Consider the following 20,901-nt stretch of genomic DNA (forward strand, 5'->3'; position numbering starts at 1 on the left):
AAAGCCAAAGGAAGAAGCATAGCCCCAAGGGAACTAAAAGTAGTGGTTCATATACAGGGATCAAAGTCCTCCAAACTGCACACTGAATTAAACAGTCTCTTGAAAAACTGATGTTTATCAGCATACATTTAGCAATCACTGGCTATCCTTTTATTTTTAAAGAGCAAGGTACTTAAAAACTTACTAAGATCTCTATTTGGTAGTAAGGCTGAACAACTGGTGAACCTCACTGAAATACAGCTGGCTATTTCACTGGGGGACACCAGTGAATTTGTAGCTCTTTCTCTTAAACTGGTCAATTGCCCCAGAAAAGACACCTCCAATCTCCTGCCTATCAGCATTCTGATAACGAAACACCAGAAGGCAGGGAGAGAGTCACCATTCAGTATACAGATTTTTGCTTCACCCTACTGTTTCTAATGTAGAATCTTATTTCCACCCTCAACTATGCCTGGTATTGATATGCCCAAATCCAAAGTTTCTTTTGTGTAGCCTCTCTAGAGAATAAGTCCACAGTCTTCCCATAAGGAGGGATAGCAGCAATTTATTCCTGTGTTAAGGAAAAGAATCGCCTTCTCAGATTTTCAACCAAACTGTTTTAGGCTCACCCAGAGAACCACACCCCACAGGGAAGCCAATGTTTCCAAATCTTGAGCCTCCCCACAAGTCCTGCTTTTGTTAGTTTCCTCCCCTTAGCAACATTTTACTAGATATGTCTCCTCAGACAAGGGAAAGGAAAGCAAAAATAAACTATTGGGACTACATCCAAATAAAAAGCTTTTGCACAACAAAGGAACCCATCAACAAAATGAAAAGGCAACCAACTGAATGGGAGAAGATATTGCAAAGGACATATCTGATAAGAGATTAATATCCAAAATATATAAAGAACTTCTACAACTCAACAGCAAATACACAAATAACCCAATCAAAAAATGGACAGAGGACCTGAAGAGACATTTCTCCAAAGAAGATATACAAAAGGCCAACAGGTACATAGAAAGATGCTCAATATCACTACTTATTAGGGAAATGCAAATTAAAACCACAGTGAGGTATCACCTCATACCTGTTAGAATGGCCATCACCAAAAAGACAAGAGATAATAAATGCTGGCGAGGATGTGGAGAAAAGGGAATCCATGTGCAATGTTGGTAGGATTGTAAATTGGTACACCCACTATAGAAGAGTTTTGAGGGGCTCCTGGGGGGAGGCTCAGTCAGTTAAGTGTCCAACTTGATTTCAGCTCAGGTCATGATCTCAGTGTGGTGAGATTAAGAGTCCCACACTGGCCTCCATGCTCAGCGTGGAGTTTGCTTGAGATTCTCTCTCCCTCTGTCCCCCGGCCCCACTCACACTCCCTCTCTCTAAAATAAATAAAATCTTTAAAAAAAACAAGTTTTTGGAGGATCCTCAAAAAATTAAAAATAAAACTACCATGTGATCCAGCAATTCCACTTCTGGAGAGATACCCGAAGGAAATGAAAACACACAAAAAGATAATCTGCACTCCCGTATTCATAGTAGCATTATTTGCAATAGTTAAGGTATGGAAACAACCTAAGTGTCCATCAATGTATGAATAAAGATGTAGTATACACACACACACACACACACACACACAGGAAAATTATTCATCCATAAAAAATAAGGAAACCTACCATTTGTGACAACATGCATGGACCTTAAAGGCATTATGTCAAGTGAAATAAGTCAGAGAAAGACAAATACTGTATGATCTCACTTATATGTAGAATCTAAAAAATCAAACTCACAGAAAAAGAGATCAGACTTCTTATCAGAGGTGGAGGGTGAGGAGAAGGGGAATTGGAAGAAGATGGATAAAAGGTACAAACTTCCAGTTACAATATAAATAAGTACTAAGGCTATACTGTACAACATGACAATTATAGCTAATACTGCTGGCTGATACATAGAAAAGTTAAGAGTGAATCCTAAGAGTTCACATCATAAAAAGAAAAATATTTTTCCTTTTTATTGTTCCCATATGAGAAGATTGATGTTAGATGAGACTACTGTGATAATCCTTTCAAAATATATGCAAAATCTAATCATCATGCTGTAGCCTTAAACTTACACAGTGATGTAAGTCAATTATTTCTCATTAAACTAGAAAAAAAAAAAGTGACTATGGACTCTTCACTTCTCTTCTCTGTATAAGCCTTTCAGTTTGTAAAATAATCTGTACATCCATATTTATTGTAGGAAGACTTGGAAATTCTCATACATAAATAATATTATGGATGGGAAAAGATAACTCAAAAAGAGTGAACAAGTAGAAGAGAATAGAATGACAGATGGAATTTTATTGATTTTTTTTATTGATTTGATTTTTTTGGAATTTCTATTGATTTCAGTTTTAAAATTTATCCTAGGACCCCTCTTGAACCAGATAATTATAATGTAAAAGTAAAAAACATAATTATAAGTTTATTGGGAAACCTGTACTTGTTTGTTTGTTTTTTTTTTAAGATTTGAGAGAGTGTGTGTGCCTGTGTGAGCACACAAGAGCAGGGGGTGGGGTCGGGGGATGGGGGCAGAGAGGGAGAGAATCTCAAGCAGGCTCCCCACTCAGTACGGAACAGGAGGCAGGGCTCATTCCCACACCCCTGAGATCATGACCTGAGCCAAAATCAAGAGTCAGACACTCAACTGACTGGGGCACCCAGGCCCCTCTAGAAACCTGTACTTGGTTAAGACAATGAGCTCACTCAAACCATAACGCTAGATCTGATTTGTTAAATAAGTCCTCACATATAGACTTTTCTGGGGGTTCATCAATACCTTTGACCTGAATTCCAAGCTTTTTGAGGGCTTCTTCTACAGATTGGCTTTCTCGTTTTCTCATAAAGCCATTATCAATGTGCACAGCAATGACTTGATCTTGGTTCAAAGCACGATTCAGCAAAGCTGTACAAACCGTTGAGTCTACTCCACCACTGAGTAAAACCTACAAGGTGAAATTAAAAATCAAGTTGAGTACAATAAACAACAAAAAAATAAAAACTATCAGCTTAAATCATTACCTTTAAAAACACTGATTTTATCAAAAGTAGATATGGTAATTGAAAAAGCACTCTGAAACAGTGCAACTCACAAAACATCCGATCACCCAGTCAACATTTAAGGGCTATGGTGCTGAAGCCAGCTCTGAGTTCTAGCATTATTGACATAAATTTGTACACTTTCAGATGTAAATTCCTTACCAAAACTTTTGATGTGCCTACTCTTTCTTTGATCTCTCGAATGCACTCAAGTTCTCTGTTCTGCACAGTGAAGGTCCCACTGCACCCAGCTATATCATAGAGGAAATTCTTCAGGATTACTTTCCCATTTTCTGTAAGGCCAACTTCAGGGTGGAACTGTGCTCCGTACAATTTTTTAGATTCATTTGCTATACCTTTAATAGAGAAAATAATCACAAATTAAAAAGTTTTCATGTGGAAGACTCAACTAAGTACCCATAGTAATTCCTCACAATTTCTTCCTCTATAAATACAAAAACTGATACAACTTAGTGCATTTTTAGCTACAGGGAGAAAATAAATAAATAAATAAATAAAAACTACGTTGCCACAATTTTTCTTTAAAAGTCCTTAGGTAGCAATTAGTGCACTATATAGGAGGACAGTGAAATAAGTCCTACAGAGATTACCTCATAGTACTTTCCTTCTCCACCCAGATTACTTTGTCTATTTAATACAATGATAACTCAGTTTTGGCTCTCAGTCCCACACGGCTTTCATATGCAATATACTGCTATCAATTTTATGTATAAGAAAAACCTCATGTATTAGGCCTGTCAGAATATTCTATGTATTCCTTTCTTAGATACTATTAACCACAAATGTAACTTCATGGATTTGAGTAATGTGTTTCTGACAAATTATGAATTATTTACTAAGCAGAAGATGATAGGCTACATGTTTTACCTGTGTATGCATTACCCCTGTTTACGGCTCTGAGATATCAAGAAACTTACAGCTGTTTAAGTAGTTAAATCAGGCTGAGCAGGCTCCCAAATTCATACTCATTCTATTATACCACGAAACCTTACATTTTCTTTACTTGGGTTCTAGGACACCACTCTCTCTTGGTTCATTTATTTCACTGTCTGCTCCTTCTTAATCTTTGTTGTTTCCTCCTCATCTTACCCATCTCTACACATGAAAGTTGCCCAGTACACAGCCCTTAAATCTCTCCTCTATACATTGAGTGATCTACAACTCTCATAACTTTACATTTTACCCATATGATGGTAAACCCCCAAATTTATACCTCCAGCTCAATTTTCTACTCTACAGTCTAGACTCCTATATACAACTGCATATTCATACCATTTTTTCTATGTTTAATATGGCATCTTGAATTTAATCTACAAACTTGAATGACTGCATTCTTTCCTTTCAAGTAAACAGAAACTTCAACTTTCTGGATGGTTGGATCAAAAAACATGGAAGTTAAAACTCAATTATACCCTTTTTTCCCCACTCCAAATGCAATCCAACAGGAACTCCTTAGTCTCTCCATTCAAAACATATCAGAATCCAATCTCATTTAAGAAGATTAAAATCCTATCAAACATCTTTTCCAACCACAATGGTAAGAAATTAGAAATTACAAGAACAAAACTAGAAAATTCACAAATACGTGGAGATTAAAAAACATGCTCCTGACAAAGGAATGGGTCAAAGGATAAATCAAAAGAGGGAAAAAAAAAAAAAACCCAAGACAAATAAAAATGGAAACATAACACCCAAAACTTATGGGATGTAGCAAAAATAATTCTAAGAGGGAAGTTTATGGCAATTAATAACTACATCAAGAAAAAAAGATCTCAAATAAACCTAGATTCCACCAAAAAAAAACTGTTACAACAAATAAACAATTTCAGTAAGGCTGTGGAATAGAAAATCAACATACCAAAGTCAGTTGTGTTTCTATAAGTTAAACTATCAGAGAAATTAAGAAAACATTCCCATTTACAATAGCATCAAAAAGAATAAAATATTTAGGAACAAGCTTAACCAAGGAGGTGAAAGATCTGTATACTTAAAACTCTAAGACAATGATGAAAGAAATTGAAGGCACAAATAAATGAAGAAATATCCTATGTTCATAGATTAGAAGAATATTGTTAAAATGCCCATTCTACCCAAAGCTATATACAGATTCAATTCAATCTCTATCAAAATTCCAATGACTTTTTCATAGAAATAGAAAAAAAGGAATCCTAAAATGTGTATCAAACCACAAAAGACCTCAAAGAGCCAAAGCAATCTTGAGAAAAAAAAAGGAAGAGGCATCACATGTCCTGATTTCAAACTACATTACAAAATGACAGTAATCAAAACAGTACTGTACTGGCATAAATACAGACACACAAACCAAGGAAACATACATACACATATATACACACACACATAATATATACACACTAAATGGAGTATTATTCAGCTTTTAAAAAGAAGGAAATCCTGTCATTTGCAACAACACAGATGAACCTGGAGGGCATTAGGCTAAGTGAATTAAGCCAAAGACAAATACTGAATGGTATTGCTTATATGTAGAATCATAAAAAAAATTAAAAGTTGGACTCAGAAATAGAGAATGGAAAAGTGATCACCAGGGCCTGGCTGGGGGAAATAGGGAGAGGTGGTAAAAGGGTACAAACTTTCAGTTGTAAGATGAATAAAGTCTGAGGACCTAATTAATAATATGGTGACTTATTATGGATAACACTGTATTGTGTAATCTAAATTTGCTAAGAAAACAGAACTTAAATGTTCTCACACACACAAAAAAAGGCAAATATGTGAGGTGATGGATGTGTCAATTAACTCCATGGGGGAATCTTTTCATTATGTGTACCTATATTAAATCAGCACATTGTATACTTTATAAATACTTTACAATGTTGTCAATTAATCTTAGTAAAGCTAAAAAATTAAATTAAAAAAAGGTAGAGAGAAGAAAAAAAAACTACCAACCTAGAATTCTGTACCCTGAGAAATTATCCTTCAAAAGTGAAGAAAAATACTTTCTCAGACAAGCAAATATTGAAGCTGTTTGTTGCCGGCACATGGGCCTTGCAAGAACGGATAAAAGAATTTCTTTAGAGAAAAGGAAAATGATAAAGGTCAGAAACTTCAGTCTACATAAAGAAAAGAACATCATTCACAGTTCCTGGCTCACAGATCCCAAAACCTTTGGAATTTCTTAAGAGATTAGAGCTTAAAGGTATCTCTCATATTCATAAGGTGACTTTTGGAAAGCACCTAAGGATGGGGGCTGGTTACCAGGGGGAGACAACCATGTGATTAGAGACTTGGAACTTTCAGTCCCAACCTCCTAGACTCCAGGGAGGGGAGAGGGGCTGGAAGATGAATCAATTACCAGGAAGCAATGATTTAATCAATCATGCCTATGTAACGAAGCCTCCATAAAAACCCAAAAGGATGACGTTTGGAGAACTTCCAGGTTAATGAACATGTGCAGTTTGGGGAGAGTGGTGCACCTGGAGAGAGCATGGAAGCTCCGTGTCTTTCCCCATTCTCTGCCCTATGAATCTCTTCCATCTGGCTGTTCCTGAGTTGTATCCTTTTATAATAAACCAGGGATCTAGTGGTAAAATGTTTCTCTGAGTTCTGTAAGCCACTCTAGAAAACTAATTGAAACGAGGAAGAGGTCATGAGAACCTCTGATTTACAGCCAGTCAGTAAGAATACAGGTAACCTGGACCTGTGACTGGTGTCTGAAACCCAAGGAGGGGGTCACTAGAACCTCCAATCTATGGTTGTTCAGTCAGAGGCACAGGTGATAACCTCGGCTTGTAACTGGTGTCTGAAGTGTATGTGGGTAGGGAAGGAGGGGTGGTCTTGTGGGATGCAGCCCTCAACCCGTGCAATCTGGTGCTATCTCCAGGTACACGGGGTCAGAATTGAGATGAACTGAGGTGACCGCTCAAATACTATACTGGTGTATAAGAATTGTTTGTTGGTGTAGGAAAAACTTCCCAACTCTCCCCACACACTGGAAATTGCTCTCAGAACACCAAAAGACAGCAAAAACAGTGCTTAGAAGGAAATTTTCAGCACTGAATACATATATTAGGAAAAAAGAGATTTAAATTCCATCGCCTAAACTTCCACCTTAAGAAATGAGAAAAGAGGGGCAAATTATATCCAAAGTAAGCAAAAGAAATAATAAAAATTAAACAAATCAATGAAACTGAAAACAGGAAATCAACAGCAACCACCACCACCACCACCAACAACAACAACAACAACAAAACTAAAAGCTGGTTTTTTGAAAAGATTAATAAAATTGGTAAGCCTTTAGCCAGGTTAACTAAGAAAAAGAGAGAGGACACAAATTACTAATGTCAGAAATAAAAGAGGAGACATCACTACAAGTCTCATGGACACTAAAATAATAAAGGAATACTATGACTAACTCTATGTCCACAAATTTTATAACACAGATGAAATGGACCAATTCTTTGAAAGACACGACTTACCAAAACTCACACAAGAAATAGATAATTTCAATAGGCCTCTATCAGTTTTAGAAGTTACATGATCTGATTCAATAGAGAAAGAAAAGGCATCTGAAAAAAATCCAACACCCATTCATGATAAAAACTCTCTGTAACTTGGAATATAGGGGAACTTCCTCAACTTTATTATCTTCTAAAAACCTACAGCTAAAATCATACCTAAACAGAAACTCAAAACTTTCCCACTAAGATCAGGAACAAGGCAAGGATGTTCCCTCTCCCCACTGCTTTTCAACACCATATAAAATTCCTAACTGACGCAATAAGAAAAGGAAGTAAAAGGTATACAGGCTGAGAAAGAAAAACTGTCACAGATGACATGATTATCTATATAGAAAATCTGGAAAAAAAAATCAACAGAAAAACTCCAGGAACTAGTAAGCAATTACAGTAGGGTTGTAGGATGTAAGGTTAATACACAAAAGTTCACTGCTTTCCTAAATACCAGCAATGAACAAGTGGGATTTGAAATTAAAAACAATTAGCACCCAAATAAATGAAATACTAAGGTATAAATCTAACAAAATATGTACAAGATCTATATGAGAAAACAATCACTCTGGACCACTTCCACCTCTACCACACTATTCCCTACACTACTGTCTCCTCTCCTGATTGCTGCAGTAGATTCCTAGCTGATCTCCCTACTTCTACATTTGACCCTTTCTCTTTTCTCCTCACTATAGCCAAGGTAATCCTGAAATTAGATCATAAGTAAAGCCAACAATTTCATAGTGGCCTCAAATGGCCTGTGTCCTGGCCCCCCTGACCATCCCTCTAACCTCATCTTCTACCACTCTCCTCCATGCTTACTCTACTCCAACCATGTAGTCTTCCTTGCTGTTCCTCAAACATGGTCCCATCCTGGGAGCTTTGTACTGCTACTTCCTCTTCCCCCCAAATATCCAAAAGGGTCAGCACTTACTTCCTTCATGTTCAGTATCATTTTATAGGAATACCTTCCCTGAATATCCTATATAAAAGAGTAACAACCTTAATCACACATATTCTGCAACACTCTTCTCTTCCTGTATTTCTTTTCAATGTACTTAAACACTATCTGACACTTGACATATTCTGTATTTATTAGCTGTCCCATCCCTTCCCCAAACTGGAATGTTAAACAGAGATTTTTGTCCACTTTGTTCATTACTTTACCCTTGGCACCTGGAAATGTTACTGACACAAAGCACACAAATATTGGTTGAATGAATACAAATACATAAGCCATCTACCACTGTTAATCTTAAGTAAAAACATTTCAATACGAAAACCATTCTGGATCATTCCTATTCTTATGTTAAGTAACTGCAGGCAAATTACTCAATTCAGTTTATCCATGACAAATCTTTTTTCAAGTTACTGTTGAGGTGTGGCATTTCAAACAAAAAGAACTTTATTGATAAATCCACTTTTTTTTTTTTTTACTGACTTCCAAGATTATTGATAATTATTTACATAACAACTATTCAAATAAGCAAGTCAAAAAAAATCACAAACTGCCAGAAAATCAATTCCTCTTCCTCGAAAAAGGAGAGAATAAAAATGGCTTTAAAGTACAGATTAGCAAAATTTCTACAAAGGGCTAAACCATAAAAATTTTAGGTTCTGTGGAACATATGCATACAGTCCCTGTCTTTTATTATAACCCTTCAATAACATAACAGGCTATAGGCTAGATCTGACCCACAGGTCATAGTTTGCCAACCCTGCCTCAGAGAAATGTCCTGAGTGCTTAGTCTGGTGTTTCACAGATGTCCAAGATATATGCCTATGTACACCTGAGAAAGGCATTTAAAAACCCAATTATGAATAAAGCACACTAGAAAATAGACCGTTCTCAAATTTTTCCTGAGCCGTAAAAGTAGTGTTTTACATCTGGAGAACTTTTATTAGAACGAACATTTTTTAAAGTATTTCAGAGCAAACCAGTAAGTGACTTCTAAATAATCTAATACTAAATTCCCTTCATAAATTAATGGTTGATCCTATGACATTTACAGTATCTTTTAAAAATAATAAAAAAAAATAACAGTACCTCATACAGAAACATATTCTTAGACTCTTTAGAGAAGTTTTTTAAAATGAAATCTGCAAAAGTTTTAAAATTTTCACCTGCCACAATGTTCCCAGAACGTGCCACAACCTTGAATCCATCAGCTACTTTGTCTACACTATCTCCATGAGTAAGCAAAACAATTTCTTCCTTCTGAAGACCCCTAAACATACAAAAAATAAAACACAACACAGAAATATCTTAATTAAAGACATGGTCAATGGGATCTTATGCTTTATTTTTTTCCAGCTTTACTGACATAATTGACATGTAATAGTATGTAAGTTAAAGATGTACAACATGATGATTTGATATATATATATAATGAAATAATTACCACAGTAAGGTTAGTTAACACATACATCACACATCACATAGTTACCATTTTTTTATGTGTATGGGAAGAACATTTAAGATCTACTCTCAGCAACTTTGAAGTATACAAGACAGTTGTTAACTGTAGTCACCATGCCTGAACATTAGATCCCCAGAACTTATTGATCTTACAACTAGTTTGTTCTTTTCCTTTAAAATACTAACTCACCATATGTGGAAATCAATAAAATAGGAAAAAAAAGTATGTAGCAGTGCAACACTGCTAAAATTTAAATTTATTCTGTGCATTATAAATAAAGCCAAACGGAGTATTAAATCTCAAAAAAGGCAATCTGTAAAAATTGAAAACTGAAAAAAATATATTTAAAAGTTGGTGGTATAACCACATGCATAAAAAATTATTTCAAGAAGCTACAAAATAATAATTTCAACATTTTTTCTCTATTAGGATTTATCTTGAGAAGGCATTTCAGAGATCTAAACATTCAGTAGTTTTATATCAGAAAGTAAAAGTACTAATACTGATATTGTTATTTTGCAGCTATATATACTGTAAATACATGCATGTTATAGGTTAAAACAAATATTAAATAATTAGGAATTGAGGTTTTCAGGCTCAGAGTAAGGAGATACAAAAATCAAAGTTGTTATAAAACCCCATAAACTTTCATTTTAAATGGAAATAAGAGTATACACGGATTTTGTTTTCTCTAAAAGAATACATATTGACTAAATTTATTCACTGAAAGGGCCCAGAAACAAAGACAACCCAGTAGCAATGTGGACCTCTGTTTCTCATGCCAAACACGTTAAAGGCATAGGTTAAAGAAGATGTAACATTCATCAAATGCAACATGTGGACTTTCTCTCGGCCCTGATTCAAACAAATCAACTATAAAAAGATATTTCTTACATTATGAGAAAATCTGACAGAGGACTGAATATTAAATATTAAGAAGTAAAAAAAAAAAAGTAAATTAAAAATAAAGCAAGAAAATAAACTACATTAAAGCCAAATGGATGTTTCAGGTTTACTACTGTTGTCATAGTTGTTGCTTAGGATTAATGTATGTTGTGAATGAGTTCCACAATTTTACAACTAGGAAGACAGACAGAAAACTTTAAATTTTAACGGGATCTTGGGGGGGGAAAATGGAGGAGGAGATGAACCATGAGAGACTATGGACTCTGAGAAACAAACTGAGGGTTCTAGAGGGGAGGGGAATGGGGGGATGGATTAGCCTGGCGATGGGTACTAAAGAGGGCACATACTGAATGGAGCACTGGGTGTTATACGCAAACAGTGAATGATGGAACACTACATCAAAAACTAATGATGTAATGTATGGTAACTAACATAACAAAATTTTTTTTTAAATGCAAAAAAAAATATTTTTTAACCAGATCTTTAGATATAAAGCCTCTGCAGTATCACATACTACCATGATTCCTAAAATGGTTCTCAAGGCTAGTCACTTTAGATGCAGAAGAATGTAAGCAAAACCTCTCCATTATGAAGTGGAGTAAGTGCTAGATTTCAAATGCATTTTGGTAATGAGTAGCTTCAGCTCATAAGATTATTTTGAGCCACCATGGCTTTTTTAATTAATCTTCCTTTGAAAATGAGAATATTCGAACAGATATACTTATTTTTGCTCTTCCTCAAAATTAAAGAGGAGACAGCCATAGCCAGTTTTGTTTATAATCTGGGATATCTCCATTTCAGATAATAAGTTTATAACTTGGATTTTAAAATTTCTGATCTGTCCAATTTGGAGAAAACTATTCATTAGAAATTAATTTAGGCACAAGCATGTTAACAAAACATACCTATAACTAAAAATAATTAGCACAATTAAAAGAAATGATAAGAAGTAACTGCATAATGGACAGACTTGAGGAATCACTATGTTGTACACTCGAAACTAATGTTAACACTGTGTCAACTATACTTCAATTATAAATAGATAAAAGTAAATTTCTTGGATTCACACACACACAAAAAGGGGTAGCTGTGGCTCACTAAATGACATCAGTTTTATAAATTTTATAGATTTAATGCAGTAAGGGGGAAATGTAGTTTTAAAGTAAAAATGAAATTTAAGGGGCTCCTGGCTGGCTCATTCGGTAGAACATGGAACTCTTGATCTCAGGGTTCTAAGTTTGAGCCCTGTTGGGTGTAGGATTACTTCAAATCTTTTAAAAAAACGAAAAAATAAAAATGAAATTTAAGTCAAAATGAAGCAAGTCAGGGGGCACCTGGCTGGCTCAGTCAACAGAGCATACTACTCTTGATTCTGGGGTTGTGAGTTTGAGCCCCACACTGGGTGCAGAGATTATTTAAAAATTAAAAAAAAAAAGCAAGTGAGTAACCCTATCAACAGTCCCCTAAAATGAGCTTTACCCAAAACATGGAAAACTCCCAAAAAAGAAAGCTTCTGGTCCTCTGGAAAACTGAATGAAAATGCAGCCATGTTTTTTTTAAGTCAAGCAGAAGATAAATGGTTCCAGGAAGGGAGTGAATAGCTCATCCACCAATTTTTAAATAGATTAGAGCTATAGCACCTCATCTGTTGTTACCTAGAACAAAAATCAATTAATACATTCACTATATTAAAAGATAGTATGCTAGGTACAGTTATGCTCAACGTAGAGAAAGTGAGCAGGAGGGAAACATAACACATATGTAATAATGAGTCCAACAAATTGGTTGTGTGCTAAGTACCCAGCAAAAACATGAGGGAAGAGATATACAAACACATTTGGTAGATACAAGATAGTTTAAAACATCCATCTGCCACATAGGGCACATTAATGTTTAGAATCACACTCCAAAGAGTAAAAAGGAAAAACTACAAATGTTGGCATTCCCAAACAAGGACCCAAGACTGAACACGTGCTTTAAAGTTGTCATAAGTGCTTTCCCTACCCCTACTTAGCATCACCACCATCCTCTGCCACCCTGACACTCAAATGGAAAACAAATATGACAGTTACACCTCTGGCCACTAGTACAGCCTTAATTTATCTAAGAATGAAGGAATCTCTAATTTTGAAGAATAACAATCCCAAATTTAAGTCAGTTACTCTACTAACTGTTCTTATGCATCTAAAAATATCTATAATACCTGAATAACGAGCATGTGTTGTCCACACTAATACTGAAGACTCCATCTTCTCTAACACTTTTTTTGTGCACAGTACCTCCAAATACCTTATTCATCATCTGTTCAAAGAGAAAATAAATTGACATCAATAAGAATCAAAAGAATTACCCAATCATTTTATTATGCTAATTTAATAATTTATATTCCTGTTTTCAGGATATCTGTTTGTGCCCCCAAAATAAAGAGTTAGATAAATGTAGACAGCTTGGTATTATTATATGTAATTATACAGTTATTAAGAGGAATAGTTATAAAACAAAACTAGATTAGAAATCTGACCTGAGGTTAATTTTTATTAAACACTGGCAGATTTTCCATTTAGTGTATTTTAATTCATTTGTTAAAAATAGATATTTAATACTTACATCTGGGTTTAATTTAAAAGCATTTTAAAAGGTACTCTGAGCTTAGAAAAAGCTAGAGCAGACGAAAGGAAGAGCTTTGGTATTAAAACTAGGCAGGTACAAATTTCTCCAAGTGATTTAACCTTTGGCCCCAAAGGAACAGTCTGAAAGCCTGCAGAAGGCTATGTTGTGGAGAAAGCATAAGCAAGAAAATCTGGTCTTTCAATTAAATTTATTTGTATAAATCCGATACACCTACAGACTCCCCCCCCCCAACACCAAATAAACACACACAAAATTTCTACAATCGTTAATTCTGCCTTGATGCAATCACTATGATTCATCTCCGTATATCTGTTTCACACAGGTGTCACAAGATACCTGCCATAACCATGCAAGATACAAGTTGATCCAGCTCCCGATAAAAAAGCAGGCAGAGGGCTAATAAGTGTTCATTCGTATAATGCACAGTGGAATAGCCTTCAAAACCATCAGCAAATGCTGCCCTCTACATTCTCTTCTTAAGACATTCACAATAAAGCTTACTGCAATAAAGGTCTGGGTTAAGTTCAGCAGGAAAAAAACTTGCTAACCCATTTAGCCCAGTATTTCCCAAACAAAAAACCCAGGTTATCAAACACTTTCTGCAGCACATTAACTACCACACAATTTAGGAACACTGCTACAATCTAACCAGTTCCCCTGCCTCTAGTCACTTCTCTTCTTCCCCCTCATTCTGTACTCAAACCATTCAAGCTAGAGTAATTGCCAAAACAGACCATGTTCTCTCCCCCATGTCTTCAGGTCTCTTCACAGTCCCAGGGGCCTAACAAAGTATGTGGCCCAAAGCAGTCATTAAAAGCTTCTGAATGAAAAATTAAGTGCTTTCTTCTATATACTCAGTGAACCTTGTGTACCTCTACCTTCCTTAATTTGCTGTTCTTAATTAGAAGACAGCTGAATGATCAAGATAACTAAAACTGTTGGAACTCAACACAATTTAAAAGTCCACAAAGGTCAATGGGCAAAACTAAATATATTACTTAGGGATATAAACTTATGTATAAAGCTGTAAAGAGAAAAAGGGGAATGAATAACAAAATTCAGGGAAAGTGCTGCCTCTGGTAAGAAAAGAGAACAACATGAATGGAGAAAAGTATAAAGAGAGTTTCAAAAGTTCTACTAATATTCTATTTCTTACACTGAGTGAGGAGATATAAAGATAAAAGGAGCAATGGGCAAAACAGTCTTTTTTCTTCTAAAGCAAAGAATTCCCAGAAAGCTATTAGAAAGGCTCTCACAAGAGTCCAATGAATGGGAAAGATGGTACATAAGACACTGAAATAACTAAAATTTCAGGATGCTCTTGGGGGCAAAAGTATACACTAGGGTGAGACCTTTGGTGCTAAACTTACCCAACTAACAATCACTAAGAATTATTAGTCCTTTAAAAACAACATATTAGCTAGATGGTATCATCTATACCAATATTTTATGGAAAGACAATTTCTATCTAAAGGACCAAGATCAGCCTATTCTATTGTCCTAATAAGTAAGTTCAGAGGACATAAAGGCAAATTGTTTTACATATTTAACATGAGCAGGCCTAGCTCTGGCTACCGCAAGATCTCTACTGAATGACAGAAAAATTAGGCCTTACAATTATATGGGGAACTGGCATAAGGGAGAAACAGTCAGTCACTAGCACTTAAGTTAAGGCAGCATTTTCCAGACATATTTCACTATAAGGGGTCCTGAAAAAAAATATCTGTGAGACTCTTCCTTACAGAATGTTATAATACCTCAATATACTAAAAATCATTTAACGTAAGTTGTGCTACATTATTAATACTGACTACTCTGGCATGGGAGATCAATAAATTATGTAAATACATCACATCCAAGAGCAAAGGTATATTAAAAAAAAAAAAGCCAGCCAGTTTCCAAAGTTCAACTCAATCAGGATGTAGGCTCTTCTAAGAAAATGTATTCATTAGAATACTATATAAGAAAATCCAAAAGTAAGTTGTTATCCAAGTCAAATTCATAACCACCACTTGGCTTTTCAGAAAACTTTAACAGGACAAAAAGAGCCTTTTACTAGAAAATGCTTGCTTCCTAGAGAAAAAAATATCCATTGTTGTAGCTTTTGAACTTCATACATCACATATTTTTAGGGGTCAGTATTTCCTCTAAATCAAAGTGGAAAACTATAATGAACAATTAGCAAGAAATGAAATCTGGTAAAGCTGTTTTACAGACCAGTGATCCCTAATATTCTGCTTTTGTATCAAGTAGAAGAACAACAAAAATATTCATTCTTATGTGAACACTGATTTTTATTGTTTTTTCCTTTGCTGAATGCTCCAGGGCCAGATAAAATATACTGGTCTGCTCACTTTCTACCTTTTAGACAGCCTCCTTCTGTACAATATTCATATTAAAGCACAGCAATTTCAACCAGATTGTTTAATTATTCTTTTTTTTTTTTAAGGTTTTTATTTATTTATTTCATAGAGAGACAGCAAGAGTGGGAACACAAGCAGGAGTGGGAGAGGGAGAAGCAGGCTTCCAGCCAAGCAGGGAGCCTGCTGCAGGGCTAGATCCCAGGACGCTGGAATCACGACCTGAGCCAGAGGCAGATGCTTAACAACTGAGCCACCCAGGCGCCCCTCAACCAGATTGTTTAAAAAAAAAAAAAAACGACTCCCTCTGTTTTGCCCATTACTAAAATTTCAAGTTATCTTCAATCCAAGGACTTAAAACAACTCAGTCATTGGGAGAAAGAACACATCATCTTAAGCCATATATACAAGAAATCAAAAGTTAATAGAGAATTCTCAATAATCAATTAGGGAGGACCAATGTATTATGAGGAAATTAAAAAGCTAATGTTTTAATTAACACCGATTCCATTTGGTCAGTTAGGATCTCACATTAGATATTCCACTTGTATTGTGACCCTGTCTCCCCTTCTGATTTAGTACAGGCGAAAGCCAAAAGGTGGGCAAAAGGAAAAGAGATCAAGATCATTTATAAACAAGTGAATCCAGTCATTGTATTTATTTGGCTATTCTTATCATAGCAGAGAATTCTGAGTTTAAAAAAAAAAAAAAAAACTATCTTGCTTCTGACACTAGAAAAGGCAAAATACTAGAACATGTCAATTAGTAATTATATTACCCAGGGAATACTATCCCAGCTAGCTCAATTTTCAGATGATGTGGTTAAGTAAGATACATTGTTAAAAGTTAACCTGAACTAGAAAATCATTTTGCTTACAATCACTAGGGATAACTTTTCTTAAATGTATTTATTTCTATTCCCACCTCCTTAGTAAGTAGATCTTATTGAACAAATCATTCTAAGTGAGAACTTAGCATGTTACTGGCTCAGTATTTTCTTTCTATCATCTTATTCAGTAATCACATTCTACTTGTCTAATAAACCTATACTCCTCTAAAAAGGTATCAAAGCAGCCAAAATAGATTTCTAAACATTTAACTTATAGAAGAATAGTTTTATATCTAGACCTCAGTCCCTATATATTCTTGTTTTTGATACAATTCCAAGGTATGCATACTCATTAACGATACAGTGGAGACACCTGGAAGACACCGTCTTAACTAAACGATCAAACTGTCATGGCACACACTGACATCACGTGCCTCCTAATGACCTGCTCTGAGAGGAGCAGAGCATTTCTGTGCTACTCCTGCCAAAAGAACAGAACCTGAACCTAACAATGAGGAAACATCAAATAAACCAAAACTGAGGGAGAATCTATAAAGTAAATGGAATGTCTTTTTTTTTTTTTTTTAACTGTCGAGGTCATGAAAGAGAAGAAAAGACTGAGGAATGGTTCCAAAATAAAGGACATGACAACTAAATATAACACATGGTCCTAGATTGGACACAGTACTTACAAGGGATATTAATGAGACAAACAATGAAATGTGAATGCAGTCTGTGGATTAGATGCAAAACTGAATCAGTGTTAACTTCCTGATTTTGATATTTGGACTGTAGTTACATAGGAGAGAGCTCTCATCCTTAGGAAATACAACAAGTAACAGGACATAATGTGTGCAACTTACTCTCAAATTGTTAAAAATGTCAACAGTAAGAGGGGCACCTGGGTGGCTCAGTTGGTTAAGCATCCGACTCTTGATTTTGCCTCAGGTCATGATCTCGGGGCTCAGAGTCATGGGATCAAGCCCCCCCCCCCCCCAACCTGGAACTCTGTGCTCAGCATGGAGTCTGCTTGAGATTCTCTCACTCTCCCTTCCGCCCCTCCCCTGGCTCATGCACACATGCAGGCATGCTATCTCTAAACTAAATAAATCGTTTTAAAAATGTCAACAATAAGGGAATTGAGTAAAAATATAAATGAGCTCTGTGTACTATTTCTGTAACATGTAAATATGAATGTCTAAATTTTTTTAATGGACAGTGTTATGTTGTATTCAGTAGTATAGTTACTTCTCTAAAAACAGATTTCCACTCAGGTCGGTTCTGCCATACTGCTATAACAATTTGTAAACAGTCGCAACATGCACAAATTAACTCATACAATATCCTAAATACTCTAAAGACAGAAAATATTAGTACAATAAGAATCACAAACAGAATAAATTAAGTCAACTCTTAAGGCAAATTCACAGATGTACCTGCATGCCATAGCAAATTCCAAGAACAGGCTTGCCAATAGTGAATATCGCTGGATCAAACCAGGGAGCATCTTCTGCATACACAGAATTAGGTCCTCCAGAGATGATAATAGCACTGTGGATTAAAGGAAGAGAGTCAGTGAAGAATCCTCTAACTGCTAATTTTTATCCCGAAGTCCATGCCCTCTCTCCCTTGAAGCACTGAGACTCAGTACAGATGCAGAGATTTTGTTATGTTTTCAGTATACTGTGGCAGATCCAGCCTCCTACACAGCTCAATCATCTGTACTCTACTGAAATGTGTGAAAGTCCATCAATTCAACATTCACTTGTTAATAAGTACAAACTTCAAATACATAAATACTAATGTTTCTAGCTGTAAAGGTTTAGCATGAGTTTGTTTTGTCTTCCACATTAATGAAGGAGTAAATGAGAATTCTAAAGGGAGATGGAGAAAATATAGGTCTTCCGGGAAGCAAGGAGTAAAGCAAGTCACAGAAAGACCCTAGATGACACAGCAAAATACAACAAAGGAGGACAGAATATGAATAATAACCTAACTTTGCCTGTTGAAAACCTATCCAACGTTCCCAACAATTTTACCTGAGACCCAGGAAAGGGAGCTAACATACGAATTTTGCCCATATGGCATTCTCTCAGAACCCAGGTCAATATTTTTTTTTTTTTTTTTAAAGATTTTATTTATTTATTTGAGACAGAATGAGAGAGACAGAGAGCACATGACAGGGGGGAGGGTCAGAGGCAGAAGCAGGCTCCCCGCCGAGCAGGGAGCCCGATGCGGGGCTCGATCCAGGGACTCCGGGATCACGACCTGAGCCGAAGGCAGTCGCTCAACCGACTGAGCCACCCAGGCGCCCCCCAGGTCAATATTATAATTTCACTATATTATAATTTACAGAGCATTCGATGGGTTAACTTGGGAGTCGAAGAGTTATTATGGAAAAGGCTGCAAACTGAGGCCTATGCTCTTCACCTGGCCAGTGATAGATCTAATTTGGCCCTCAGCATACACTCAAAAGATTGAGAACATTTTAATATTACGAATTTTACATAAAAATCCAGATTTCTGGGTTTTCTTTAGGAAGAGGGGGAAAAAAAAAATCTAGCAGCACTTGACCTTCACTCTCATATGGCTACAAACAACTGGAATCACAGAGAGACCTGCACCTTCAGACTACTCCTGCTTCCCAGTTTGCCACACATGCCCTCTTATACAATAGAGGCATACCTATGCTCATCACTTAATCTAAGGTATCCTCAAACTCATTTTAGGTTTGAGTTTTGCAGGAATCCTGATTTATCTACATTTCTAAAGGAAAATGCATTTTAAGATCTAACCAAAATCTTCTTACAAATTTAGGCAATTCACTTTGTAATTAGCAGCTGCTTGCCATATAAAAACACACAAACTAAAATACAGGCTTATAATACATCCAGAAGAATGATATAATAGTCAAATTCATAAAAATTATTCAGCAAGACAGGACATTTTTAAAAAATATAACAATTCAAGTGAGCTCAAAGGCCCCATTCTTTGAACTTTGTATTGCTAACATGAATTATGCTATTCATCATGTTTGTTAGCCTGTCTCCTGCAAAAGAGACTAAAGACAACCTACTCAGATGATAAATGTAACATCTTTAAGATAACAATCCTAAAGGGGTGTGGCGTTAGCCTTAAGGGTAGATACGCAACTTAGCTCTTTAAAAATGCATAAGCTAAAATTCTATAAAACATAAGTAAACAAGCCCTCTAGAATTTCAGTACATTATACTTAGTTTTATAAAAGATAACTACCATGGGACTGCCCAGCATTTCTCATTAATCTGCTAAACAACTCATGACTGTAAGATTCTTAAGACTATTAAAAAGAAAAGGGAATGGACTTAGTCAAGGATGAAACCTAAGCAGTACTTAAGCCAATTATGAAAATTCTTATCTCAATAACTCTCAAGAAGAGCTAATCACTCAGTCTTCTAGTTCTACCCTGCAATTATTTTGAAACTAACTTGCAATTACAAAGCCAATAAGCCACAAGGCATTCCAGATACCAATTTTAAGCAGGTCAAATTTCCAAAAACAAGTAGGTTAAGAGGTCTTTCCTCTCATAATATTAATATTCTAGGAAAAGGATGATCAACTAGATAGCAGACAGGATTATAATAAGCAAAGCCACAGGGCTATAGTTCCTATACTCCTACACAGAAAGAACCTCTAGACACAAGCAGGACCTAGGAATTGTTTATAATCAGGTGGCAGGAAAAATAATTAGCATTCTATTGCCAAGTATTTGGCTACCCTATTTTTTTTTTTTTAAGATTTTATTTATTTATTTGACAGAGAGAGACAGTGAGAGAGGGAACACAAGCAGGGGGAGTGGGAGAGGGAAAAGCAGGCTTCCCGCCGAGCCAGGAGCCTGATGCGGGACTCGATCCCAGGACCCTGGGATCATGACCTGAGCCGAAGGCAGACACTTAACGACTGAGCCACCCAGGTGCCCCCGGCTACCCTATTCTTAAACATTTAGCCTGGGTTAGTCTGCTGGAGATTTTTTGTTTGTTTGGGGTGAAGGGAATGAAGGAGCTTAGTTATGACAGAGAGACATTTAGAATTCTCACACAGTTTTTTGATTCCCTAAAACTGGTTCTCACTGGCAAACTGACACAGTCACGTTAGAGAAACTCAAGGGTCCCTTCTTATTCTAAAAATTCTACAGTTAGAAAAGAG

The 20,901-nt window shown here is 35.9% G+C and overlaps 1 protein-coding gene across 2 annotated transcripts in view; it reads right to left on the bottom strand.

Annotated features, from left to right (window-relative positions):
* GMPS (guanine monophosphate synthase) overlaps positions 1-20,901 on the bottom strand; it is a 64,650-nt gene that overhangs the window by 20,353 nt on the left and 23,396 nt on the right. For both annotated transcript variants that reach the window (XM_044915099.1, XM_021702677.1), the window contains exons 3-7: positions 18,153-18,267; positions 13,100-13,197; positions 9,695-9,798; positions 3,228-3,421; positions 2,806-2,971 (exon numbers count right to left, since the gene is read on the bottom strand). In XM_044915099.1, the coding sequence (XP_044771034.1) occupies positions 2,806-2,971; positions 3,228-3,421; positions 9,695-9,798; positions 13,100-13,197; positions 18,153-18,267 (677 nt within the window). The remainder of the gene's footprint in view (positions 1-2,805; positions 2,972-3,227; positions 3,422-9,694; positions 9,799-13,099; positions 13,198-18,152; positions 18,268-20,901) is intronic.

Source organism: Neomonachus schauinslandi, chromosome 1, assembly GCF_002201575.2.
Source record: "Neomonachus schauinslandi chromosome 1, ASM220157v2, whole genome shotgun sequence".
Lineage (NCBI taxonomy): Eukaryota > Metazoa > Chordata > Mammalia > Carnivora > Phocidae > Neomonachus > Neomonachus schauinslandi.